This window comes from Caenorhabditis elegans, chromosome I (genome assembly GCF_000002985.6).
Source record: "Caenorhabditis elegans chromosome I".
NCBI lineage: Eukaryota > Metazoa > Nematoda > Chromadorea > Rhabditida > Rhabditidae > Caenorhabditis > Caenorhabditis elegans.
Window position 1 is genome coordinate 2,427,050 of NC_003279.8, and position 24,391 is coordinate 2,451,440.

Genomic DNA, 24,391 nt, shown 5'->3' on the forward strand with positions numbered 1-24,391 from the left:
ACTACGTATTAGCCGAACTGCCAAAAAGTCGGCTAACGGCTAATTCGGCTAATCGGTAAAAAGGTCGGCTAACGGATAATTCGGCTAATATTAGCCGAGTTAGCCGAATCAGCCGATCGGCGAATTCGGTTAACATCGGCCAAAATCGGCTTACGGATAACTACGTATTAGCCGAACTGCCAAAAAGTCGGCTAACGGCTAATTCGGCTAATCGGTAAAAAGGTCGGCTAACGGATAATTCGGCTAATATTAGCCGAGTTAGCCGAATTAGCCGATCGGCGAATTCGGCTAAATCGGCTATTATCCGCACACCCCTGATTGACACCCTTGATCCTCAATGCACCATGTGCCCCACTCAACTTTGATATTTTATATTTCCGTTCATTTTGTAGCTATCAAAAACTTTTTAACTAACTGCAAAGACAATCGAGATATGAGCATCCAAAGTTGAGTGTGTTACTCGTAATCGATGCACCATGTCTTTGGCAACTCATATTTTGGTTGATTTTGTGGGGATCAGCAATTCCTGCAATTTGTGTATGAAATCATTGCATGATTCATACCTCAATCAAGCAAAAAGCGAAAGAATTCAATAATGGATTAATAATTGATTTATATTTTGATTTATTGTTTCAATTGTTAATAACGTCTGAGTCAAACACAATCATCCTTTGATGTACACCGACTTTCCTCCAACCTTTTTCTGTCCCCATCAAACTCTCTTATCACTACCACCACAGCATCTTGGCTCCGCCTATTTTTCCTACCTATATATACCATCTCCAATATTGTATTACCAGCCGTGGACCGCACCTACGGCGCGGCCCCCGACTTTTTTGAGAAAACACATTAGATATACGGTGTCTATCGCGGACCTCGATCGATGTCTGCTGCGCATTTAGCATAAGGTTTCCCAAAATTTCGTTGCTCTGATCAGAGATCAAACTACATAGGGACAGAAGGACACGCGCTTTATATATAGTAAATGATTTATCTTTCCTATTCTAACAATAAATGAATGTAAAGCCCCAGCCGGCCCAACCCGTTTATTACATGGTGCATCGACGATTTACGGTCTCGGTGCAACTCCAAAGACCCGCGTGGCAGGCGGGCCGGCTGCGGACTCATGCGGACTATATTCACTACTTTTGGAGCTGTGAACAGCTTGTTCACAGTCGTCATCGAAGCAAGCGAAAAGGACGACGCCGGAAGAAGACGAGCAAAAAGAGGCAAAATTTGCATCCATTGTCAAACGATTGGCAGCTTTCTTTCAAAAAAAAAAAAAAATGGAGTCAGGATCCTCCACAAAGGAAAGCAGGTATATTGAGCGATATAGCCCGATGGGTCCGATCCAACCGAGCTTGGCGAGGTTGGAAGGGTGGAAAGATCACCCAAAGGAAATTTGCTGGGTAAAACCATGCAAAATAAGCAATCGATCTTCTGTTCTATGAAAATAGAAGGTCACCAGAAGGAAATTTGCTGGGTAAAACCAGGCGAATTATATGAATCGATTTTCTATTTTGAGGAAAAATAGAAAATCACCTACGGAAATCATGGACTTTGTTTCCATGAATGACAGTCTGCTGGAAAGGCACCATGCAAACTGGTCGATCGATCTTCTATTCTTGAAAAGGGATAGAAGACCACTCCAAGAACAGAACTTCTATCTGTTTACTCAGAGACGAAGAAGCAACCGAGACAAAAGTTGCAACGACGAGTCAAACGAGAAGAACAACCACTCGTCGAAAAAGAAAAAAATTGCGTGTTCGAATGACCTTTCGAGGTTCAAACAAACGCAATTTGACCAGTCACCGAAGTCATGAAATGGCATAGCCAAACACGGGTCAGCCCAAACAGCGAAGGGGCCGACTGACTGGTAACAACCAGAGCTGAAGCTTTCGACAATACGAAAGAGAATGAAGTAACATTACCTTACGACTCGAAACTTTGGCAATCCAAAAGCCAATGCTGAACGAAGTTTCGAAAGACGAAAATCGAAACAAAAACGACTCCTTTCCTTCGCGGGGGGAGCTCCAAGAGAAAGTTGTGAAGTTTAAAGCGAGAAAAGCGATTTCCCCTACGGAAAAAACGAAAGAACCCGACAAACTGGTCGGTACGAAAACTTACAACCATCTCTTGGGTATAAGAGAAAAATCCGAACTGCAAGGGACCAACCAATTCGAGAAGGCCGGGATCTTCACAAGTGCGCGGGGAGTGTATGAAATCATTGCATGATTCATACCTCAATCAAGCAAAAAGCGAAAGAATTTAATAATGGATTAATAATTGATTTATATTTTGATTTATTGTTTCAATTGTTAATAACGTCTGAGTCAAACACAATCATCCTTTGATGTACGCCGACTTTCCTCCAACCTTTTTCTGTCCCCATCAAACTCTCTTATCACTACCACCACAGCATCTTGGCTCCGCCTATTTTTCCTACCTATATATACCATCTCCAATATTGTATTATTTATCTTTCCTATTTCTACCAATAAAAGAATGTAGAGCCCCAGCCGGCCCTTACCGTTTATTTCAATTTGCCGGTTTGCCGAAATTTTTCATTTTCGGCAAATTTCCAATTTTCGGTTTGCCGGATATCAACTTGCCGAAAATTTTTGTAAAGGTGTAAAGTTTTATTGGATAACTAGTTACTGAACATCAATATTGTGCATTTTTAAAATCGTGAAATACAATAAGCCGCGGCGGGGGAAATAGTTCAAATTTCAGACATTTCACAGTTGGATGAATTGGGATCCTCGCCACGGACCTGGAAATTTAAAAGTAATTAGAAAATCGGTGGCCGAGTTTTTTCTAGTTTGGAAACACGGCCACAGCGAAATGTGTAGCAATTTCTGTAGATCAAACCAAAGGTTTAAACCATACAGTACCCCGTACCTCTTCATAAAAATACGCGTGATTCGCAAACATCCAAACAGGATGCACCCCCATCCACTCGGAATTCACGCACTCATCATATCCAGCACGGCTCATTTCATTCCCGTCCAGCAGTGAAGACACGAGTTTACGACACGAACGACTTGGATATCCTTCCGGATAAATGTTTGGGTTCTCTGTCATGTTCTGAAAATGTTGAAACATGAATTTTTGTTCATTGATTGGAATGTGAGCTGTTAACTCCCTCGATGCACCATGAGGCTAAATTTAGTTTGACAGCCCATATCTCGGTGAATTCTGGTGCTATCAAAAACTTTTTGTATTTGTATTTGTATTTATTACGATTGAAATCGTGATTAAAAATAAATAGTGAATAGACATGAATAAGTTTTTAACTACAGAGCTATAGAAAATTATGCGCGCAATATTTTACCAGTTGACGGGTTTTTGACAACTGCAAAGAAAATCGAGATATGAGCTTCCAAAGTTAGCTGGGCTACTAGTGATCGATGCACCATGTCTTTGAAAGCCTATACTTCGGTTCATTTCGTAGCTGTCAAAAACTTTTTAACAACACATCTATAGAAATCAACATGCTTAATATTTCGTCAGTTGACAGTTTTTTGATAACTGCAATGAAATCCGAGATATGAGCTTTCAAAGTTGAGAGACCTCACTCGGTTGATGCACCATGTCTTTGACAGTCAATATCTCGGTTTATTTTGTAGCTATCAAAAAATTTTCAACTACAAATCTATAGAAAATTAAATGTTCAACATTTTCTCAGTTGACAGTTTTTTGATAACTGCAATGACATCCGAGATATGAGCTTTCAAAGTTGAGAGACCTCACTCGGTTGATGCACCATGTCTTTGACAGTCAATATCTCGGTTTATTTTGTAGCTATCAAAAAATTTTCAACTACAAATCTATAGAAAATTAAATGTTCAACATTTTCTCAGTTGACAGTTTTTTGATAACTGCAATGACATCCGAGATATAAGCTTTCAAAGTTGAGTAAACCCATTTTGTAGATGCACCATGAGGCTAAATCACTTTTGACCGCCCATATCTCGGTGAATTTTATAGCTATCAAAAACTTATAAATTACAAAACTATAGAAAATCATATGCGCAATATTTTAATATTTTGCTAGTTGACGGGTTTTTGATAACTGCAAAGAAAATTGAGAAATGAGCTTTCAAAGTTGAGTGTGCTACTTGTTATCGATGCACCATGTGCTTCACTATACTTTGGAATTCCATATCTCCGTTCATTTTGTAGTTATAAAAAAATTTTCAACTACAAAATTATAGAAAATTGTATGCTTATTATTCTGTCAGTTGACAATTTTTTAATAACTGCAAAGAAAATCGAGATATGAGCGTCCAAAGTTGAACTCATTATCGATGCAACACGTCTTGTAAACAAACTGCCAAGGCGAAGATGTACAACCCAACGCACCGGCCATTTTCCAGTGACCATCGTAAAAAGCACTATTCCACAAGCATAATAGTCCGCCGCGTAGGCTTCATAAGGCCGATATTTTGTGATTTGCGGGCATGTGTAGGGCTGAGTTCCACAGAATGATCGAGACCGTTCACGTCGTTCAATGTGTCTTGCAAATCCGAAATCGATGAGCTTAATATCCCCATTTCCGTCGATTAGAATATTTTCCAATTTCACATCTCGATGTACTATTCCTCTTTTGTGAAGATAATTGATCGCTTCGATGAGTTGACGGAATAGTGTGGCTGCTAATGGGTGCTCTGGAATAAAATGTTTCAACGTGGCCGAGATTATGCAAAGAGACAGCCAGCGAGCACGTGTTTCACCACACCCTCACCTTTCAAACGTTTCTTCTGGAGAATCCACTCGAGAAGTGTGCCACGTTCATAGTAATCCGAAATAATCACGAATTTCGTCGGCGCTGGTCGTGTGATCGCCAGGCACCGCGCAATATGTGGATGTCGAACCTTCATGGTGATCTCCAATTCGCGCGGGAAGAATTTCTCCGCCACGTTTGCCGGAATCGATTTTCGATCCACGATTTTCACAATCACTTCTCGACGATAAAGCTGCGAATCCACTTTGAAGACAACCGAGTGAGCGGTGGTGGCAATTGGACGAGGTGAGAATGTTCCAGACACGCTTAGTCCAATTCTACAGAAATTCAAAGGTTTTTAGTCTCAAACTAGGCCTGTAAAGTTTTTCTGAGGGAGCAGAAAGCCCATGCGCCTTTAGGCGATTACTGTGTCTTTTGCAATCAATTTCACAATCAGATTTTCTAATTAAATTTCGATTCTCTTTCGAAAAATAACAGGAAACCCGGAAAAATTGCGAAATAATCTGAAAAAGACCGTACTTTCTTAAAGGCGCACTCCTCATTTCACTCAAAGGTCCTGGCACGATTGTTACTTTTTAAAGCGAGCCGTGCGCTTTTAAAGGGGTACGGTGGAAATTTTTGCCGATTTCGCAATTTTTCCTGATTTTTCTTCCGCGGAATTCCAATATTTTGAGAATATTCGTTGGAAAAACGGCGAAAATCAAGAAAAACTCGAATTTTTGACCTCCAGAAACTCACATCGGAATCAACTTTTCTGTAGACGGAGAGAGTGTTGGCGTTGACATGTCATAACAATAAGGAATGTAGTTTTATTCGATAAAAAAAAGGTCTCACGCTTTGGAAAATTCGAGAACAAAGAAAAGTTCATAAAAATATAAAATACACGTGAAATTAAAAAAAATTAATTGCTCTATCACCAATCGTTATTCATATCACCGAAATCTTCCATAAGAGCATCTTCGTCAGCAGCTTCCTTGGCTTCCTGTTCCTCTCGCAGCCGCTCTTCCTCCATCATTCGATACTCTTCCTCGACATTTTCATCAATTTCAGCGGTTTTTTGGTCGGATTTTTCAGAATTTTTAGCTTTTTCAGTCGTGACTTCTGAAATTGAAAGATTTTTTGATTTTCTAATAACAAGTTTGGATAAATTTTGCAACCTTTCTCTGGTAAATCCTTGAATAAATCATCGTCATTATCACTCGCTCCATCATCAATAATTCCATTCTTTTGATTCTCCTGCTCCTCGTGCTCAGAATCCTCGCCAGTCTCTCCAAGCCGGTGCTTGATCATGAAAACTTTAACCTGCCGCCGTGTTCCCAGTGTCTCGACTCGATTCAGAACATCTTCGGTTTTCATCTTCGGAAACATCAAATGTCCCCAGTATGCGTATTTTTTCATCAATTTCTCCAGATTTGCGTACTGAAAAGGGAAAATTATTGTATTTTTTAACTTTCAAATTTACCGGATCATCCTTGGGATTTGGCTTGAAATCTTTTAAAGTCTCCCGAAGAGCTGAAATTCCTTTCGGCCCGGTCAAAATTCGCTCATTCAGTGCTAGGCGTGGATTCTAAAGTTTGAAAAAATTTAAATAAATCATAGAAAATAAGCGTTTTACTGCTAGTCTTTTAGTCCTTAACAATTTCGGCTCCACGACTCGTCTAGTGCCTCCCTCGCCGCTGTTATCTGAACAAAACTTTAATTAAAACCCGATTTCTCACACGAAATTCTAGATACCTTCGATTGCTTCGTCTCCCATAGGGCTTGGCTCTCGATCCAATTCATCATTTTCGAAGAAATCTTCCATTTCGTCCATTTTTCTGGAAAAAAAGTTGATTTTCGATCGAAATTTCTAGGTTTTCGTGCAGAAAACGAAAAAAAATGCAAAAATCTTAGCGTTTAAAAAACTATTTTCAAACAACGCGCCGACAAAATCGGCTGAATCGCGTCGAGACCCGATCGATTAAATGCGTGCGCCTTTAAAGAAAGTCAGCATTCTCTTTGTGTTCTTGGCTAGAAAAAGTGTTCCAGTCCATTTATTATCTGAATTTTCTGATTTAAACGCATTTCTTAAGGTTTTTTATTAATTAAACCACTTTATTGTTAATATATCACTGTTTTGAACAGCTTATTTCGTAAAAAATCCCAAAATTCTTCTGGAAAATGAGAAAAAATCTAGTTTTTCGCCAAATTGTCGCATTTCTTTCCAGAATAACAATGTCGATCGCCCAACAACTCATGGATATGGGCTTCCCAGCCGACAAAGCCGAGGCCGCCGCCGGAAACAACAGAAATCTCGATCAGGCGTTGGATTGGATTGAGAAGGACGGAGCCGGTGTACCAATGGAGACAGATGCTCCAGCTCAAGCTGCTCCAGGAGCCGCTGACAGTGGTGCACCCCCGGTAGCCGCCAGTTTTAAGTGTGATGAGTGAGTTTTTCCCCCCTACGATTCTTATTAATTATTTCTCCAAATTTTTTTTTCCAGCTGCGGAAAGCTTCTCGCCAACGATGATGCTATCATGTTCCACGCTTCGAAGACAAAGCACGAGAATTTCAGCGAAAGCTCGGAAGCTATCAAGCCTCTCACTGCAGAGGAAAAGGCCGCAAAAGTCCTGGAAATCCGAGAAAAAATCAAAGTCCATCAGGCCAAAAAGGCAAAGCTCGAGGCCGAAGAGAATCGTGAGAAGGAGAAAAAGCGTCGTGAGGATGGAAAAGCCATGATCAGCCATAAAGAAGCCGCCAGAGATCGTGAAATTCGGTTAGAAAACTGTTTTCCATTGAATTTAAATAATAATATTCCCAATTTGCAGAGAAGCCGCTCAAGATCGTCGCCGCGAAAAGAACGAAGACGAAATCGCCAGAAAACGAGTTCTCGAGCAAATCCGGCTTGACAAGGAAGCCCGTAAGGCAAAAGCTTCAGGCCAACCGGTTCCAGAGGCAAAGCCTGCTCCGTCTGCAGCTCCAGTTGCTCCGCCAAAAGACTACTCAACTACAACTCTTCAATTCCGACTTCTCGATGGACAAACTGTTAGACAACAGTTTGAAGCTAATGAGCCGGTAATTTAAATATTCTCGACTCCCTTGAATTAATTTTTCAGCTCGCAATGGTCCGCGCCTGGGTCGAAACTAATCACGCAAACGGTGTTCCGTTCACCCTGATGACCCCATTCCCCCGCAAAGTGTTCACCGAGGATGATATGGGAACACCGCTCAAAGTTCTCAGTGAGTTTTGCTCAAAAAGGCCGGATTTCATGATGAAACTTGGAAATTTTCGAAAAAAAAAGTGGACGATTTTCAGCTATTTCGCCAACTTTTCCTGTTCACAGCTGCCGGAAATTTATTTTTATTCGATTTTTGTCCTTCTTCAGCAAAAAGACTCAATTTAACTGAAGAATCTGAAAAAGTGCTCAAAAATGGCCTAGAAGTCACGAATTGTCAATTGTAAGGCAATTTTTGAGCACTTTCGAATTTTTCAGTTAAATTAAGTATTATTTTCAGAAAAATCAACTGATTTTCTATATTTTGACACTAATTTTTAAATATTGGAGCAGTATGGTGCAATTTGACTTTAAATGTGCCTAAATCAACGAAAAAAACGCTAAAATATATAGATTTCTGCTGTAATTGGGCCATTTTTTCGAAAAAAATAAATAAAAATTTGAAAAGTTTCGTTATGAATTTTGGTTTTTTGAGACCAAAAAAATGTTCATTCTCTAATTTTTTTTTAAAATTTTCAGATTTGGTACCATCCGCCAACGTCATTCTCAACCGTGCCGCCTGAATCTTCAAAACTAAATTCCCACAATTTACTGCTAATTTTCTCTCCCCCCTCTCCCGAATGCTGGTATCACTTGTAAACTAAACATGTATATTGAGCATGTATAAAAATTTTCCGATAAACTTTTTTCCCCTCCATATATCTCGAGGCTCTTCATCTCCTCGTGATCTTCGAATTCCCGTCAGTTTTGCTCTCCGAGCTCTTGCCACAGATTTCTGACAAGCTGCAGGACAATCATATCTCCAGAGTGATTGGAAGCATTAGAACCTGGAAGATATTGGAATAAAAACCTGCGTACTGCACAACATATTTGACGCGCAAAATATCTCGCAGCGAAAACTGCAGTAATTCTTTAAATGATTACTGTAGGTCGATTTACGGGCTCAGATTTTCTTTTCGATTTAATTTAAGAGGCCCCACCAAAACGGAATGCAACTCAAAACAGGATACAGGGGCGGAGCCTATTTCGCAACCACCGCATGCTTTTTCCGCAAGCCTCGCACGTTTTTTCTCTTTAAAAAATGCAACAACATCAAGGAAAAAACGTGCGAGGCTTGCGGGAAAAGCATGCGCGGTTGTTGCGAAATAGGCTCCGCCCTTGCATCCTGTTTTGGTGAATCCTGTTTTGAGTTGCATTCTGTTTTGGTGGGGCCTCTAATTTAATATTCTATCGAGAAATACACGAGCCCGTAAATCGACACAAGAGCGCTACAGTAGTCATTTAAAGAATTACTGTAGTTTTCGCTTCGAGATATAATTAAATTCCAAACTTGTTGTTATTTTTCAATGATACAGTAGAAAGTTGCGAGGAAATATTTCGCACTATAAGTCCAGCCATTCTCGTTTTTCCATCAGGTTTTCCTTAATTTTTTCAACAACAAAAGTACAAAAACACAAAAATTCAAAATTCAAGTTTATTGAAATTTCTAGCAGTTCTGATTCTCTCTAGCTAATTTCTTGATCACTTCGATAGCTTCTTAAAATGTGCCAACCCCAAAAACTCTGGCTGGATCTCGCAAATCTGATGGCAGTTCATCCATGTTTCCCGTTGGCATGATAACTCTCAGATTTCTTGCAAATGCTGCACGCGTTCTTACCACGATATTGCCAACCTGAAAATATGCTCGGGTTGTACTAGTTTTTCAAACACATGAATGAAAATCTGTACTATTTAAAAGTGTTCTAAACTTCTAGCTACGAAATTAAAAACAAAAAGTTGAAGAAACACAGACACCTCGAGACCCAAAGTGGAGGGAAGAAACGGTTTGTATCGATTTACAATTTTTTACTCTTCCCCCGACCTGCCTCTTGGGTCCCGGGATGTCTATCTCTCTACAATTGACTACACTCTCTGTATGGGCAATAGTGGAGAAAAGCGTTTTCATAATTTTTAACGCCCTTCATTTTTTTAAAATGTACTTCTTTAAGGCTACTTCTGAAAGAAATCGGAAAAATATTCAAATAGTCGATTTCCGAGAAATAATGAGAGACGTAGAAATGCATAGTGTGCATGTGTGAGAGATCGTTGCAAACGAAGAGGTAGAAGATTTTTCTGCTGTCATTTCAGGGTTGCGTGCATAATTATCACTCAAATGTAGGAATGAGGTGAATAAAAAAGGTCAAAATTCGTAATTTTTTTCGCTGCATATCAATTTTTTCAAATTTTAGAAACTCGTGTTATCAAGAATAATTTTTCATTCAGAAGTACATATGGTATAATCTCTTGCAAACTCCTAAAAAAAAGTTTGTTTGGTTTTCTTGAAACCAAAAAAATAAAATAAATAAAAACGAAAAAAGTTGTTGCACTGAAATTCTGTCACAAGAAAAATTTAACCGGAAGTTGTTGTCTGATTTTGTGGGTTAAGATCTACGACTGTGGTGAGTTTCATAACATTTAGCCTGGTAGTTTTTTGTTACAACACCTTTTTTTTGGTAGGTATTTGTTGGTTTTCGAAAGACCCAGCCCAGGGCCTGATTAGGGTAGACCGAGCTCAAACCGTCTTTCATGTAACCTCCCAATGACCAGCAAAAAATATATGTCTCCTCCTCACTCACAACAATCTCTTACTCACGCACACTGCGCTTCTACGTCTCTCCCTATTTCTCCGAAGGTTAAACTGCCTTTGTCAGTACGGATTTAGTTCTGAAGGATACAACACCGACTAATCATAACTGTGTCAAACATGTTAACTTTTCGAATTTTTTTTCACTTCTTTCACTTATTTTTGCAAAACATTATTTTGAAACATTAGCTCTGTTTGAGATGAGATTTTGAGCTATTATAAAAATATGCTATGTCGGGTCATTTTTATCTTATGATTTTTTTTTCAAAACTGGGTTGCTCTTCCCTTTGTCTATGATATTGTTATTTTTTAATTTTACTAGCTACAATTGAAAAAAACAATCAAGCAATAGAAAACTCATTCCATCGCGTTATTCAAGTAGTGTCGTGAAACTAAAAAGTGTATTTCAATACACTTTTTTCCTTATTCAAGTAACAATAAAAGCATGTATCTCAATAAAGTTTGTGGCGTCATTTCGCAAAATTTTCCCACGTTTCTCGACATTTTTCCACAGTTGTTTTATCAGAAATTTTTGGTTGTCGGATAATGTCGAGAAATGCAGAGAAATGCCGCGAAATTACGTCACAAACTGCATTTAAATACATGTTTTTGAAGTTACTTGAATAAGGCAAAAGAGGTATTGAAATGCACTTTCTAATTTTACGACACTACTTGAATAACCCCTATGATTTACTATATTTAAAGCGCTTATTCCGTTTGTCCATAGTTTGTAGTTTATGTAGTCTTTGTAGTCTGTGAAGTTTTGGCTTCTGGATAGTGAGTTGGGGTAAGTGTAGGGATATAGTAGTACTGTAAGATTACGGTAGTTTCAGAAAAGTAGTTTTCAGCCCCAGAAATCGGGGGCCGCGCTGGAGGTGCGGTCCACGGTTCGTTATGATATAAAGGGAAACTGCGAAAAAATTCGAGGAAGTTCGAGAAAATTTGAATGAAAAACGCAAAAAGTTCACGTGGGGGCGGAGCCTATTTTCAGAACATATTTTCGGTTTGCTATTTACAGTTTCAAGGTCTATAAAAATTTACTTTGATTTGACAAATTCCAGTTTGAGTACAGATTATCGTTTTATCATCAATTTAACAAACAGTCTGACTGAAAAACTTTCTCAATTGCAGCTTTTTGTATGTCACACAATTTACAATATTTTCTGGAAACATATGATAATGGACGGCAACCAGTATGAAGCTATTTTCCTCAACTACTTTCGTGGAATTTTCCCCAATGCAGATAATCTGAATGTGAAATGCGTGAAGCGGATGAGTGAACAACAAGTTAGTTTTGTTATTAAATTTCACTGCCACTTGCAGGATTTTGGAAAAAAAACACAGCTTCTTTGGGGTGTGTACACATTTTCTGTCTAACTTTTATTCAAATATGTCTATCAACTTAATTGATTTAATTACTTTGTTGGGAGCATCACTAGAACTGTACCTGGCTTTCCGATCAGACAAATGAAAATAATGAATCAATCAGCTGGGTAACGTAAGGAATGTTTTAAAGGTGAAGGTCTAAGTGTATAAAAATAGTAGAACGTTTTTTGGCTCGCTTTCAAAATTACAATTGGAGGAAACTAAGTTAGCGCCACTTTCTGACTGAAAACAATTATTGTAAACTTGTTTGGAAAACACTATATTTGATAATTTTAGAATCACATTTGTACTTTTAAACAACTCCCTCACTGACCGTACTATGTACACCTTTATTGAAACAAATATTGACTTTAAACCATTTTTTGAATTAAAAAAAAAGTCAGCGATTAGTCTATTCAGCGGCCCCTTTCTCACTTTTGAAATGATTTCTTTGTTAAAATATTTTTACTATATAGAGGGCTAGTTCTACAAAATTTATTTATAGATGCTAGGAAGAAAACAAACTAAATAGCAATCTAGTCACGCTCCGTAAAACGAAACGAGGAAATGTTATATTTTCAGATGAAAACAACCATTTCCCGACATGGAATGCGCTGCACAGTACTGAATGGCAAAGATAAAATAAGCAGTTACACGGTAAAGAAAATAGTCGAAACTCCTGGCAAGAGAGAATATTACGGTGTTCGTGATATATTCGCGTTCAAGCTGCTTGACATGATGGGAGTTGGACCCAAAGTTCATTTTGTTTCGAATGGAGAAGTTGGAGACGACGTTGGATTATTCATTGTTACAGAAGATGGTCAGTTGTCGGCTTGTACGAGGCTTCTGAATCCCTCTTTATTTGAAAAATAGTTTTTTATCGAACTGCTTTGCATGTCTGAGTATTTATCTTGCATACTCAAATCGGTTTAAATACATTCAAGGCCAATATTTACACAAATATGGTAACGTTTGTGCACCTATTGACTGAACAAAATACCTGAACCAATTTGATATGCGACAAATTTTATTCATATATGCAAAACAGTGCGATGATCTCAAAAGTGGTAAAATAATCGTATGAAAATGAGATTAATGATTAGAGACAATACGAAAAACTTTGTGAAGAGGGAACAATTACAGCTACTTTGGAAATATTTCTGAATTTGGGACTTAGGACTTGACAATATCCGATTAGCCCACACTAAGATTTACAAATACCTAGATCTCTATTTGTGAAAAAGTGTCTTCTTAATTTGGTTTTGCACTTTGCCCAGATGAATTTTGTTTTTGTGCGAGCCAGCATTCGCTCAATGAATTTTCTATCAATAGCCATTCTTTGAGATACAAGGGACAATAAATCGTTGCGTTGGGCTGCATTTTTGTAGTCTGGATTAACCGTTCGAATGTATCTGCCTTTTTGTCTACTATACAGATTGCTTGTGGATGAATTTTGCACTAATTCAATTTCCTTAATGTCTTTCTTTTTTAATGGACTACTGAGTTCTGTACCATACTTTAGAATTGGGCGTACAAATTTTTTATACAACAATAGGTGTAGTCTAGTCCTAGAACTACATAGCTTTTCCAGCGTTGCGTGACTTAACGATGGCTTTATCTGAACTCTAGATGTCGCACTAATTCGTTTTTTTTCACAGGACTACCTTCTATTTTTTAGTCTAGGTGGATTGTTTTAGGTCTAAGTGATATAAATACTGTTTTGCTGTTGTTCTGAGCTAATTTTGACGTTTTGGACGATGCAACAACATTGTCAACAGCTTCTTACAGTGCATTTTTCTTCCACTTCTACGTCTTTAAAGGTGCGCGCATTTATACAAAATGGTCCCGTCATTGGTCGCGCCACGCGCTCAACAAATCAATGGGATGCGCGTGGCGAGACCATTGCGCGAAAATGCGCGCGCTTTTAAAGTCGTAGAAGTGGGAAAAAAGCACTGTACAAAGCGAGGTTATCAGTTCTGCTAGTGTTTTTGGTAGGGGTATACAAAATTCCACATTCAGCTTTTTTGAAGAGTTTCCTATTTTGACTTAAAAAGTTTGGTCCGACAAAAATAAAACAACCCAACAAATTAGATATTCATTTAAGTGTATGCTCACAAGTTTTTTTTCTATAAGTTGGAAGTGTGGTATACGGCCAAACGCCTTACTGAAAAATTCAGTAACATTTGAGATTTTTGTCGTCTTACTTCAAACCTTCCTATCTCGGCCACCAATTTTTTTTGATAAAAAATGTTCAACTGCAAAGTTGTTTTTTTCAAAACATGGGCTACAACTTGTTAGTTGGTCAATTTCTTATAAAAAATTTTTTTCCGCGGAGTTATAGGTCTTCGGAGGCAACAAGTGCTAGTGATATGTTCGGAAACTTACTACGTTTTTTTGAAAATTCACGGAAAAATAAAATTTTCCAAAACCTTCTATGAGAACTCTTAAACTCATTTTTTAGCTGAAAATTAAAACTCGAAACGTTGAAAAATGTATTTGAAGCTTGTTTTGTGACGCTGAAACTTGCTCTACTTATTTTCGAAAACCACTGAATTTCTACATACTTTGAGAAAAGTTCCAAAAAGTAGGTGTTCATCAGGGCTGTGCGGCAACCGGGATTTTCGGCAACCGGCAATTGCCGAAGCTGCCGAACTCAAAAATTTTCGGCAACCGGCAACTTTCGATTGCCGAAATTTCGGCAACTTTTCGGCAACCGGCAACCAAGTTTTAAATTTTTTTTTGTTAAAATTATATTTTTGAGCGTTTTGGCAAAAAATAATGGTCGTTTTCTCGTTTACGGCGAAATATTAGCATTTTTCAGGCTCTCCGAATGCTCTTTCTGAGCTATCAATGAACGTTTGACATTGATATCGGCAGATGCCGAAGTTGCCGAACTCCAAGATGTTCGGCAACCGACAATTGCCGAAGTTGCCGAACCCCAAAATTTTCGGCAACCGGCAATTGTCGAAGTTGCCGATTCCAAAAAATTTCGGCAACCGGCAACTTTTGGTTGCCGAAACTTCGGCAACTTTTCGGCAACCGGCAACTCGGTTGCCGGTTGCCGCACAGCCCTGGTGTTCATGAACACCTGCTTTTTGTAATTTTTCTCAATTTGAATCAATTACAACTGTTTTAAACAACATTCAGAAAAAAATGCTCTCCGGTTACCAAACAAGACTCTTTATTTAGTTCGGGTTCCCCCATCCCCCAATACTTTGGATTATTTTAGAGCCCGAGTTCGACACATCGCGTCCTCGGAAAATACGTTCTATGGAACGCTTTTTCCTATACTTGTTAAGCATTCCCAATACGAGATATGGAGCCGACGGAAACGGAAGATTTGTGATACACGACTTTGTGGTATTTTTTAATAATTTGTTCTAACTTTTATTCTAAATTTCAATGAAACCATAAACTTTGAAATGCTGAAACTGCACATTTTTTCTCTAAAAACTAATAAAGTATTTACATATCAAAACAAAGAAATTCAAAAAGTTTTTAAAAGTTTTTATGGTATTTGGTGATTTTGACACTATAATAATGGCTTTTTATATTTTTCCCACTGGCGTTACTCTATTTTAAAAATTATAAAATCAGAGGTGTGTGGCAAGTTTTGGCCGTTGATTTTCGAAAAACAGTGTACGGTTTAAGAAAAATTATTTTCAGATTAGCACATCGCCTCAATCAAGTTATGCCCCAAATTTCATGAGATTGCACAGCCACGGTGTTGAGAGAAGCAGAAAAACTGGAAGACAATGCTTCGAACGATGGGCAATAAATAAAATGATTGATGATGCAGACATGGCTATTGGTCAGGAAAAAGCATTGATTGATGGAGACATCGAATTGAATAACGATAATGATTATTGGACATATGTGAGTCTTGTCAGAGAGAATGTTAAAATACTTTATGATACTATTCATTCTAATAGTAAGAAATAAAATTATTGATGAATGCATGATTATTACAAATGAGAAAACTCTTGACACAGAACATCTAAAATTTGTCTGCTTTGTTTGTTTCGGACTGAAGCGTAGGCTTACACTCTAAGTTTCAGATCGTTTCCGGAATCAATTCACACTAATAAATAAAGTATGCGCTCTTGAAGGAGAACATCTACAAACTTGAATAGAGTTAACATGATCTCAAAAGACCAAATTTCATAAAAACACTTTTTGAAATTTCCTCAAAAATCTCCAACTTTTACAGAGGATCGAAAATGAGCTGAATTTTGGCAAAACCTGAAATTTCGCTTTTAAGAAACATTTTAAGAAAACACAATGAATTTCTTTGATTTTTCTTCGAAAGAACACTGTTAAAAGTGAGCTTAAAACGCAATAACAGATGGAATAAGAAATTGGCCTTATGAGCTTATAGAATTCTTAACTCAAATTTTTTCTCCGGTCAATTTTTGAGAAAAACTAATTCAGAAACTAGGATTTTTTGCACATATATAAACCGAAATAATGTGTCTACCAGGAATGCGCAAGAAATTGTTTTGTCAGTAAACAAGAAGCAAGAATTCTTGGGTAAAAATACCAAGAAAATTTCAAGAAATCCAAAAGGTCATTTACTAATTATAGCAAAAAGGTCATGTTGGAAAAAAAACTTTTCGGAGAGAGATAAATCAACAAGATTTGGTGATAATTACAACACATTTAATTGTTAACAAGCATATAAAGAACGAAAGAACACTTTTTAAAGTGAGCCGTATTGCATGCAATACTAATTTTCAATTGGTCCGTAGGTGTGCAAGACTAATTTTCGAAAACCCAATAGAAAAAACCTGACTTGAAACAGTCCAAATCATGCAAAATACATACTTTTCTATTATTTTATAAATTATGTGCACACTTCACTACTTAGCTAAAAAGTGACGAAACAGTTGAAGTTTTTACAAAATATTTCTGCAGATTTTTGATTGGGCCGTAGAGGTGCAAGACTAATACATAGAGGAAATATGGTAAATGACTTTTGATACAAGTCACTCTGCGGCTACAAAAGAGGCTTAAAGGTGGAGTAGCGCCGGTCGGGAAAGTGCTAAAAACCACTCAAATTGTGCCAAAATGACCGAATATCATGATAAAACTAGATTTTTTGTTTTAAAAACATATTTGTGGCTGATCTTCTTTTTCAGAAACTAATTCCCATAGTTTTCATCCAATTTTTAGAAGAAACTAAAAAACTTGAATTTATACCTTATAATCATTAGAGCCAGGGCTGGGACTTTTTCGTTTTCGCGTTTTCGTTTTTTCGTCATTTTCGGGGTATTGACGAAAACGAATTTTTTCGTTTTTGTTTTCGAAAATGTCCGAAAAACGAAAATAAAACGAATTTATTTAAATTTGGTTTTTTTCACTTTTTTTTTTGAACTTTCGCCGAATTTTTGCTCTCCGGTGTAGATTTTTTGTTCTCCGGTGTGGGGTAATGGAAGAAACAACTAATTTTTCACTTTTTAAGTAATATCTGATTACCGTATATTCTCTATTAGTGCTGCATGCAACATTAATTTCCAGGCGCTTTTCGAATGCAGCACTACTTGAGACTGCTGTACTACTGGAGATGCAGCACTAATAGAGAATATACGGTAGTTTGTGAGAAGTTTTCGAATAAAAATTTAAAAAAATTTTGATACCAGCAATTTAAAAAAAACGAAAACTTTTTAAAATCAGCACAAATTTCTTAGATATTGTAGAAAAAGTTTTATTTGTAGCTTGAATGAATTTCTAGCCAAATTCGATGCTTTCGATAAGCCAGCCCAACATTCTTTGGAGCTTTGAACACAGCCTGTTTGTGAAAAACCGTTTTGACGGCTCGAAAATTGCCATTGGTTTTTGGTGTTTGATGGATTTATATATCGCGTTCCTACATTGCAGCTTTCTATCATGTTTCCGCACAATTTTCTAACACTAATTTTTGTTGTCTTGATTGCTCTCCGTTCATCATTACTATCCGTTGCGCCAAATCTGCTTCGCGCTTAATAAATGTTGAATAAAAAGAAGTGCTAAGTATGTCAACTACAAAAAGCGTTGTAGGGTGCTTTTTGTGATATTTTTTCAGTGGTTTTTCTCCCGATTTCGGAACTCCGTGTATTGAGAGATTTTAGTGTTGATGTAACTTGACAGCTGCGTTTCTTCTTGTATGTTCGTTTTTTAGATTTCGCTGAATTATATGTGTAAGTGAATAATGTTTAGACAGTGCAATTTTATCTTCTCAAGTTAATAAATCATGCTCCCATCATTTTATCAAACTTTTTAAATAACCCTTTCAAACATTTTGGCAATATGGAAGATAATAAATAGCTTTGAAAAATAAAGTACCCTATAAATAAAGTACTCAAAAAATGTTTTCGAAGGATACATGTTTAAAAAACCAGCCATTGTTCATTTCATCGAGTTTTCGTTGAAAATCATCGATAATGGCTCCAAGTGTAACCAATGAACACAGGAAAAAATTAATAAATGCATCGAAATTTAAACTTTCGCACATTGCCACACATTAGAACAGTAACAAACCAAAGCTCATGACTTTGTTGTATAAAACATTCGTTAGACCCTTATTGGAGTATAGAACTGTAATAACTAATCTACTGAAAAAGTCCGATATAAGAGCTATAGAGGTTGTGCAAAACTCGTTTACAAGAAGACGCCCCTACAATAGAACGCTAGGAAAATATGTATCTGCAACCGATCCAGACTATAAATCATCGATCGCAACGAACTATTCGAACACCACTCTGAAGGGAAGACGCTCTATAACCGATCGAAAAACGATTGTAAAAATTATGAACAGTAGAATAGATATCAAAGTACCTGAAAACAAAATAAATCGCAGTAAGAAAAAATTCTTCTGGTGCAAATATTAAACTAAACTAATAATAAGGAAACACTTTTTTGTTAACCTAACACTTACAAATCCTCAATTTCTCAAAAATGTAACAGAAAAAAATTTATTGAGGAGCAAGAACTATGATTATAACTGATCAATTGCCAATTGATCAGTTATAATCATAGTTCTTGCTCCTTAATCAATTTTTTGGTACTTTTCCTTTTCTACCCCGCATTTTTCTGGAACATTTTCTTTGATAAAAACGTGAACTTTTTCTGTATCTTAAGCTGAGTAATTCTGTTTTCTAAGCCTAAAAATGAAAATAGTATTAAAATGAACATTCACGTGAGAATTAAATTCGAATAATTCAATAATTTGAATATTCTTTTAAAAATACGGGGTAGAAAAGGTAAAGTACCAATTTTTTTTATTATGAAAAAATATGAAAAAGTCGAAATTTTGCAAAAAAAATTCTAACTAAATCTTGAAATTTTTCTGAATATTCAAATTTTCCCGAAGAGATCTCACGAAAACCCGGATTTTTTCATTTCTACGCCTCACCCCACTGCGAAGCCTGGAAATTCGGAGATTTGCTAGTCCATTCCGCTAGATAAAATCTCCGAAAAATGTATGGTGACTCGATAAAATTACTATTTTTCAATAAATTTTGAAAAATAATATCAGTACCAACGGAAACGTGGTAAAAACTTTTAAAAAAGTTTTCTCAGAAATTCAAAATTTTAGAGACACCCCACGGAACAAATAAATTACTGTTTCCGTGGAATTGGAAAAGTGATCAAAAAAAATACGTAAGCACGAATCACGTGAAGATGTCGATACAAGATAATGAGCAACGTCAAAAATTTGAGGAATTCAAACTTTTAATTTATTCCCAACTATTATTTCTATTATGTCCCTACAGTTGAAGTTGATTCGCGATGGGTTTCCTGCACAAAATGTACCAATACGAGTAGCCAAAAGTCACGTTACAAAAGAGGTTTGTTATTATATTTCCGTGTAAAATATGAACACATATGTTTCAGAAGCGTCTGTTTGAAGTCGGAAAAGAGCTGCAACTTATTTTGGATTTTCCTATGATCACTTGAGATGCAGCTACAAGGATTACATTCTGGTCTTAAACGACAGAAGAGTCAATGAAGTTATCAAGACAGATGTGTTTCCATTACATTTCGTAAGTATTAAATGGACAGAATAGAAAGATTAACTTTTATTTCAATTAGTAGCAAGCCTGGTGGTTTTTCGATTTTTTTTTGAAATTCAATTCAATATAGAAAAATAATTCAATACAATATTTTTCAGTCACACAAATTCTCTTCCACTTTTTCCCAATGTGCAACCATTATTGATCAATGCATTGAAGAAATCGGACATGAGGATTGGGATATAAGAAATCGAGAGAAAATTCAGAAATCTAATTATTACCTCCATATTCTAACAGAACACCTCTTTTTCGATTCCTATCCAATGCTCACATACTATCGTGATTTGTTCTCTTTGAAGCTGGCTTCATGTCTGGATATGGAATATTCGAGCTTTGAAAATGCGACGAAAATAAACTTTCGAGAATTTTTCCCGGAAGCGAGAAGTCTTACTTTTAGTAAAAAACCGGACGCAAAACAAGGAATGCAGGTGAGACAGTTTTCTGCTTTACAGCTGGCCTATTTTAGAATGCACCCTTTTTAGCTTATAAATTTACCCATTTTGAGCTGATTTTGAGTTTTTCTCATTTTGCAGGGAGGCGGAATGTTAAAGATGCTCATCGACGAAAAAGAGACAATATTCTATATAAAAGCATTCACAGGACTCAATGAGGAAAATGCTATCAAGTTAAATGAATTAGTTGTGTGCAAGATCCTTCATCGAATGGGCAAGGGACCAAATTATTGGTTTTATATTAATAACCATTTTTCAAAAAAGGCCGTCTACATGGCAAGTAAAGAAGGTAACGATTCATATTTTTTGCTCCAGAAATTTTGAATTTTCAGTTGTTGGATGCGGATGAAAACGGAGGTGTTTTGGAAGATTATATGGAATCTGACGTTAGATTGATTGAATCCGTTCTTCGTATAAGCGATCTTCATGATACCAACTACGGAGTGAACTCTGAAGGAGTGCTTCAGATTGTTGATTTTCAAGCGGTACCGGAAGTAAGTGGACCATTCCGAAAACATGGATTATTTATCATCGTTGTTTCAGAAGAAATTGAAATATTATATCAGCAAAACTGATCCGCTCGACGCTGACTTTTCGGACTCGGAAACGTCTACATCATCAGGTCGTACATCGTCTTCTTCCGATTCAGAGACATGCAATTCCGTCAAAACTGATCGTCGCAGAGCTCTAGAATCCTTTGTGCAAATTTATGGAAATACATTTCGCGGAATTGTGAAGGAGTCAGCGGATGAGATCCGAGGCTTCGCCAATCTTCTTCAAGATAATCATGTGGAATACTTGGACAATATTGATGACTACGTGGAGAAAGTCATCAACAACTTCGAAGTTCTCTGCGAACTTTGAATGTTAATTTGCGTTTTCTAGGATTGAATAAAAGTTCAAGAATAGTTCAATTTTAAGATGTTTGATTAAAGCCAATGTGTGGAAACAGGAAATAACGAAAGTGTATGAAAAAAAATCAACAATTAAACTAGTTCATTAAAGGTCCCTTGCTTGGAGTAGAATTGTTCATTACTCCTTCTTCTCTTCAGGTTCTCCTTGAGCGGAAGAGCAGCGGCAGGAGCTCCTGCAGCAGCCGGCTCCATCGTCGAAAATTTTCCTTCGGCAGAAGTTGCTCTTTTTTCTTTCTACCGCATTGGACGAGCAGAGAGCTTCCAGCGAAGAAGAGGACGACGAGGAGCGCCAAAAGTGAATACATCTCGTGTTGGTCAAGGCGGTTCTTCGAGTTCAAACGAACCAAAAACAATTGTCACGTGGAATCACTTGGAGACTTGTGTGCAACTTGCAAATAATTTATAAATCATGCTATGGATTGCTGGTGCGCGAATAATATTTCATAGGTATTTTACAAACCGCAAATCACCTGTACGCAAACCACAAACTTTCCAGAAAATCATTAAAACTCGCAAGCTGAATAAGGCGAAGAAGTGTCAGCTTCGATCCATCCAAATGTGCAACGAGCAACATGGTGCAATAGAACTTTGAATGTACCTAAATCAACGAAAAAGACCGCTATGACAAGGCAAAGTTGGAAAAATTGGTGATTTTAGTTGAAATTACTCGGTAAAACGTTGCAACTTCATAGCACACTCTTGCAACTTCTTAGCAAACTTCTGCAACTTAATAAAAACAATTATAAGAAGTTGCAAAAAGCTGCTATGAAGTTGCAGAACTCTGTCACGAAGTTGCTGCAGATTGCATTAGGTTGCATATAAAACGCTCATATTTGCTGAAAATTAATCTGTATAATTGTTTTCTATTCATTATAACTCTAACTTCGGTTAAATTTTCATTTTTCCGGTAATTAACAAAACAAAATAAATTAACAAATATAACAAATTAACAAAAAACATGATTAACGCAGTGTATGGGGTCGCAAAATTTGAAATTCACTTTGACATCATATCCTCCACAGTCGCCAGGCTAGGGTCTTTGAAATTCTTCTTGCACTGAGCTCGATATTTTCGCATCTGCTCCCATTTTAAATGTCCTTTGCAAGAGTATCTCATTGGACACGGCTCAATCTTCTTGGTCGTCACATCATAATGATATGTGCGAAGATTCGCCCTACAAAAATGCTCCTATTTAGATATGAGGCTTCAATATAAGGTACTCACATTGCTCTTGAAAGAGCATGACTGAACTGCCTCAAGGCCAACGGTCTTTCCCTTCGTCGTCGCAGAATTTCCTTCGATTTTTCTGCATCCTCGACTTCAATTGATGCGACGAATCTGTAAACGTAGTTGAATTTTTCATTTATTTTTAGATGTGAATCTAGTTAACTCACTCATCGTTCAGATCAATTTTTCCTGTCAATAGGGTTTGAGGCAGGTACAATCCAGAAATGTCCAGAGAGAGATCTGAAAGCTGCTGTTTAAAACTTCATTCAAGTAAACTTATATACCTTTAATAATATTGATAAGTCCACTTGGAAGCTCCTTGAAATGTTTGTCAGTACGACGGCACGATTTTGGTCTGTATGTGTAGCACCAGATGTTATATACGGGTGTGATCATCTGCAACATTATTTAATTTTTAATAAGAAAATTTCAATTGCAGGATTTGACAATGTTTGACAAAAGATAGTCAAACGTTTAAAAATTAATCAACTCACGATTGGAAGAAGCTGTTGGTAGAAATTGGTCAATTGCGCGAAAGAATCTTTACCGGAAAGATTCGTCTCGTTGTAGAACTTAGGCGCATCACAGTCCAGAAATTCATCGATTCCGGAGATTTTATAAGACCTTTGTATTGCTTTCTGATTGACCAACGTTTTCATGAAAACTAACAATAACCAAATTGCCCATTCTGATAGATTTGTCGTCGTCTGCTGAGCAATATTCAGATTCATCAAAGTACTGGAATATCGGGATTTATGGACGACTCCTATTTCGGCAGAACTCCTGAAAAAATCAATAATTTATATTCTTAATCCGTCGTAGTCTATACCTCAATCTGAACATGTGTCAAAGTTTTGTTTCGGATTCCTGCTCTCACCACTCGTCCGATTTCCAGCAAGCTTCGATTTCGTACAGCAACCTCCAATTTTTCTGAAAAAGGAAACATTTTAAGGAAGAAGAAAAATAGAACAAACCAATTATTGTTGTGAAAGATTGTCCGGTTTGAAGATGGTTGAAAACATCGAAATCCACTGCAGTCGTGTCACGTGGCAAAGCTTTTGTTGGAGTCTTCGAATTCGAAGAAGATCGTCTTTTCTGGTCTTCACTTGCTGGCAACATTTCGTCTTGTCTATTAAAATTGTGTCCTTCATCGTATGAGTAGTCAAAATGATTTTCATCAGCCAATTCTTGTTGTACATACTCCTCGTGTACCTCTTCGTCGTCGCCATCGCTTTCATCTTCTTCATCTATAACTTCTTCGTCTTCTTCTTCGTCATCAGATGATTTATCTTCATTATAAGATTTTCCGCGATTTCCTGTTTCTTTAGATTGACATGAAATATTTCTAGGAACACTTTGCGGATAACTTTCAGGTACATTGATTTGATGATGAAGACGCATTGGTTTCATCACTGCGAACGTACGATCCCCAGATTCCACGATCTCTTCCTGATGATGAATTCTTTCATTTTTCGTTCTACGAGGCGTTTGATAACTATTCATCAATCATTTGTGTCCTCCGGAATTTTCGGGTTGTGTATGTTGTTTTCTCCCTCAACGCGTGTAATAAACAAGTGTCTCCATTCATCTTCTAAAAATATTTCAATAAAAACAATAACTATTTTATTTCGATGAATACTTACGGAGAGCTTTCATTGATACCCTTTCCGCACGTGGCATTGGCTCTCTGTATGGATACTTGGCGCTTGACTCGTCTTCCATCTGTAAAAAAAAATAAAAATTTGTGTGGAGAAATAAATTTGAGAAAAAAGTATTGAAAATAAATCAGAAAAACC

General features: G+C 37.1%; 5 protein-coding genes and 4 pseudogenes across 11 annotated transcripts; 4 read left to right on the forward strand and 5 right to left on the reverse strand.

Annotated features, from left to right (window-relative positions):
• Positions 1-2,625: 2,625 nt before the first annotated feature.
• Positions 2,626-5,539, reverse strand: F23C8.8 (Protein kinase domain-containing protein). Its single transcript, NM_058575.4, has 5 exons — positions 5,486-5,539; positions 4,748-5,064; positions 4,366-4,670; positions 2,902-3,087; positions 2,626-2,773 (listed from the first exon to the last, which is right to left on the reverse strand). Exons 1-5 carry the CDS (start codon positions 5,530-5,532, stop codon positions 2,723-2,725), a joined length of 906 nt encoding a protein of 301 aa, NP_490976.1. The 5' UTR covers positions 5,533-5,539; the 3' UTR covers positions 2,626-2,722.
• A 1-nt stretch (position 5,540) lies between these two features.
• Positions 5,541-6,566, reverse strand: tipn-1 (Protein TIPIN homolog). The gene is made up of 5 exons (NM_058576.6): positions 6,482-6,566; positions 6,363-6,430; positions 6,210-6,314; positions 5,905-6,166; positions 5,541-5,848 (listed from the first exon to the last, which is right to left on the reverse strand). Exons 1-5 carry the CDS (start codon positions 6,558-6,560, stop codon positions 5,661-5,663), a joined length of 702 nt encoding a protein of 233 aa, NP_490977.1. The 5' UTR covers positions 6,561-6,566; the 3' UTR covers positions 5,541-5,660.
• Positions 6,567-6,952: 386 nt separating this feature from the next.
• On the forward strand, positions 6,953-8,642 carry ubxn-1 (UBX domain-containing protein 1). The gene is made up of 5 exons (NM_058577.8): positions 6,953-7,173; positions 7,231-7,503; positions 7,556-7,802; positions 7,844-7,967; positions 8,483-8,642. Exons 1-5 carry the CDS (start codon positions 6,962-6,964, stop codon positions 8,524-8,526), a joined length of 900 nt encoding a protein of 299 aa, NP_490978.1. The 5' UTR covers positions 6,953-6,961; the 3' UTR covers positions 8,527-8,642.
• A 779-nt stretch (positions 8,643-9,421) lies between these two features.
• F23C8.14 lies at positions 9,422-10,035 on the reverse strand (the record flags this gene model as incomplete). 2 transcript variants are annotated; one of them, NM_001306387.4, is made up of 2 exons in its annotated part: positions 9,422-9,635; positions 9,943-10,035. In NM_001306387.4, the coding sequence occupies 2 exons, from the start codon at positions 10,033-10,035 to the stop codon at positions 9,501-9,503; spliced, it is 228 nt and encodes a 75-aa protein (NP_001293316.1). The 2 variants fall into 2 exon arrangements, with proteins under 2 accessions (NP_001293316.1, NP_001293317.1); NM_001306388.1 differs by lacking the exon at positions 9,943-10,035 and having other exon boundaries at positions 9,501-9,578.
• Positions 10,036-11,715: 1,680 nt separating this feature from the next.
• On the forward strand, positions 11,716-15,909 carry F23C8.3. 2 transcript variants are annotated; one of them, NM_001262230.4, is made up of 4 exons: positions 11,716-11,873; positions 12,534-12,771; positions 15,181-15,311; positions 15,618-15,909. In NM_001262230.4, the coding sequence occupies exons 1-4, from the start codon at positions 11,766-11,768 to the stop codon at positions 15,891-15,893; spliced, it is 753 nt and encodes a 250-aa protein (NP_001249159.1). In that variant the 5' UTR covers positions 11,716-11,765; the 3' UTR covers positions 15,894-15,909. The 2 variants fall into 2 exon arrangements, with proteins under 2 accessions (NP_001249159.1, NP_001249160.1); NM_001262231.3 differs by lacking the exon at positions 15,181-15,311 and having other exon boundaries at positions 11,718-11,873; positions 15,618-15,907.
• F23C8.10 lies at positions 13,156-14,120 on the reverse strand (annotated as a pseudogene). The gene is given in 3 exon segments: positions 13,156-13,560; positions 13,569-13,732; positions 13,952-14,120. Coding segments are annotated over 3 exon segments (738 nt in total).
• Positions 15,910-18,370: 2,461 nt separating the features above from the next.
• Positions 18,371-18,934, forward strand: F23C8.2 (annotated as a pseudogene). Its single transcript has 2 exons — positions 18,371-18,769; positions 18,830-18,934. Coding segments are annotated over exons 1-2 (504 nt in total).
• A 756-nt stretch (positions 18,935-19,690) lies between these two features.
• Positions 19,691-21,320, forward strand: F23C8.1 (annotated as a pseudogene). The gene is made up of 6 exons: positions 19,691-19,777; positions 19,824-19,972; positions 20,101-20,430; positions 20,536-20,743; positions 20,787-20,948; positions 20,998-21,320. Coding segments are annotated over exons 1-6 (1,259 nt in total).
• Positions 21,321-22,364: 1,044 nt separating this feature from the next.
• Positions 22,365-24,317, reverse strand: F23C8.11 (annotated as a pseudogene). Its single transcript has 8 exons — positions 24,239-24,317; positions 23,570-24,186; positions 23,425-23,525; positions 23,090-23,378; positions 22,880-22,991; positions 22,763-22,835; positions 22,593-22,706; positions 22,365-22,542 (listed from the first exon to the last, which is right to left on the reverse strand). Coding segments are annotated over exons 1-8 (1,563 nt in total).
• Between the last annotated feature and the right edge of the window lie 74 nt (positions 24,318-24,391).

What these genes read in the sequence shown, in the direction of transcription:
- F23C8.8 (NM_058575.4), bottom strand. Translation starts at nt 5,532, where the DNA reads ATGTCAACGCCAACACTCTCTCCGTCTACAGAAAAGTTGATTCCGAT. An exon ending in ACAGAAAAGTTGATTCCGAT is followed by an intron (nt 5,065 to 5,485) that starts GTGAGTTTCTGG and finishes GAATTTCTGTAG; the next exon opens with AATTGGACTAAGCGTGTCTG. An exon ending in CCAGAAGAAACGTTTGAAAG is followed by an intron (nt 4,671 to 4,747) that starts GTGAGGGTGTGG and finishes ATTTTATTCCAG; the next exon opens with AGCACCCATTAGCAGCCACA.
- tipn-1 (NM_058576.6), bottom strand. Translation starts at nt 6,560, where the DNA reads ATGGACGAAATGGAAGATTTCTTCGAAAATGATGAATTGGATCGAGAG. An exon ending in GGGAGACGAAGCAATCGAAG is followed by an intron (nt 6,431 to 6,481) that starts GTATCTAGAATT and finishes AGTTTTGTTCAG; the next exon opens with ATAACAGCGGCGAGGGAGGC. An exon ending in CAAATCCCAAGGATGATCCG is followed by an intron (nt 6,167 to 6,209) that starts GTAAATTTGAAA and finishes TTCCCTTTTCAG; the next exon opens with TACGCAAATCTGGAGAAATT.
- ubxn-1 (NM_058577.8), top strand. Translation starts at nt 6,962, where the DNA reads ATGTCGATCGCCCAACAACTCATGGATATGGGCTTCCCAGCCGACAAA. An exon ending in GCCAGTTTTAAGTGTGATGA is followed by an intron (nt 7,174 to 7,230) that starts GTGAGTTTTTCC and finishes TTTTTTTTCCAG; the next exon opens with CTGCGGAAAGCTTCTCGCCA. An exon ending in AACACCGCTCAAAGTTCTCA is followed by an intron (nt 7,968 to 8,482) that starts GTGAGTTTTGCT and finishes TAAAATTTTCAG; the next exon opens with ATTTGGTACCATCCGCCAAC.
- F23C8.3 (NM_001262230.4), top strand. Translation starts at nt 11,766, where the DNA reads ATGGACGGCAACCAGTATGAAGCTATTTTCCTCAACTACTTTCGTGGA. An exon ending in AGCGGATGAGTGAACAACAA is followed by an intron (nt 11,874 to 12,533) that starts GTTAGTTTTGTT and finishes TTATATTTTCAG; the next exon opens with ATGAAAACAACCATTTCCCG. An exon ending in ATTCATTGTTACAGAAGATG is followed by an intron (nt 12,772 to 15,180) that starts GTCAGTTGTCGG and finishes GGATTATTTTAG; the next exon opens with AGCCCGAGTTCGACACATCG.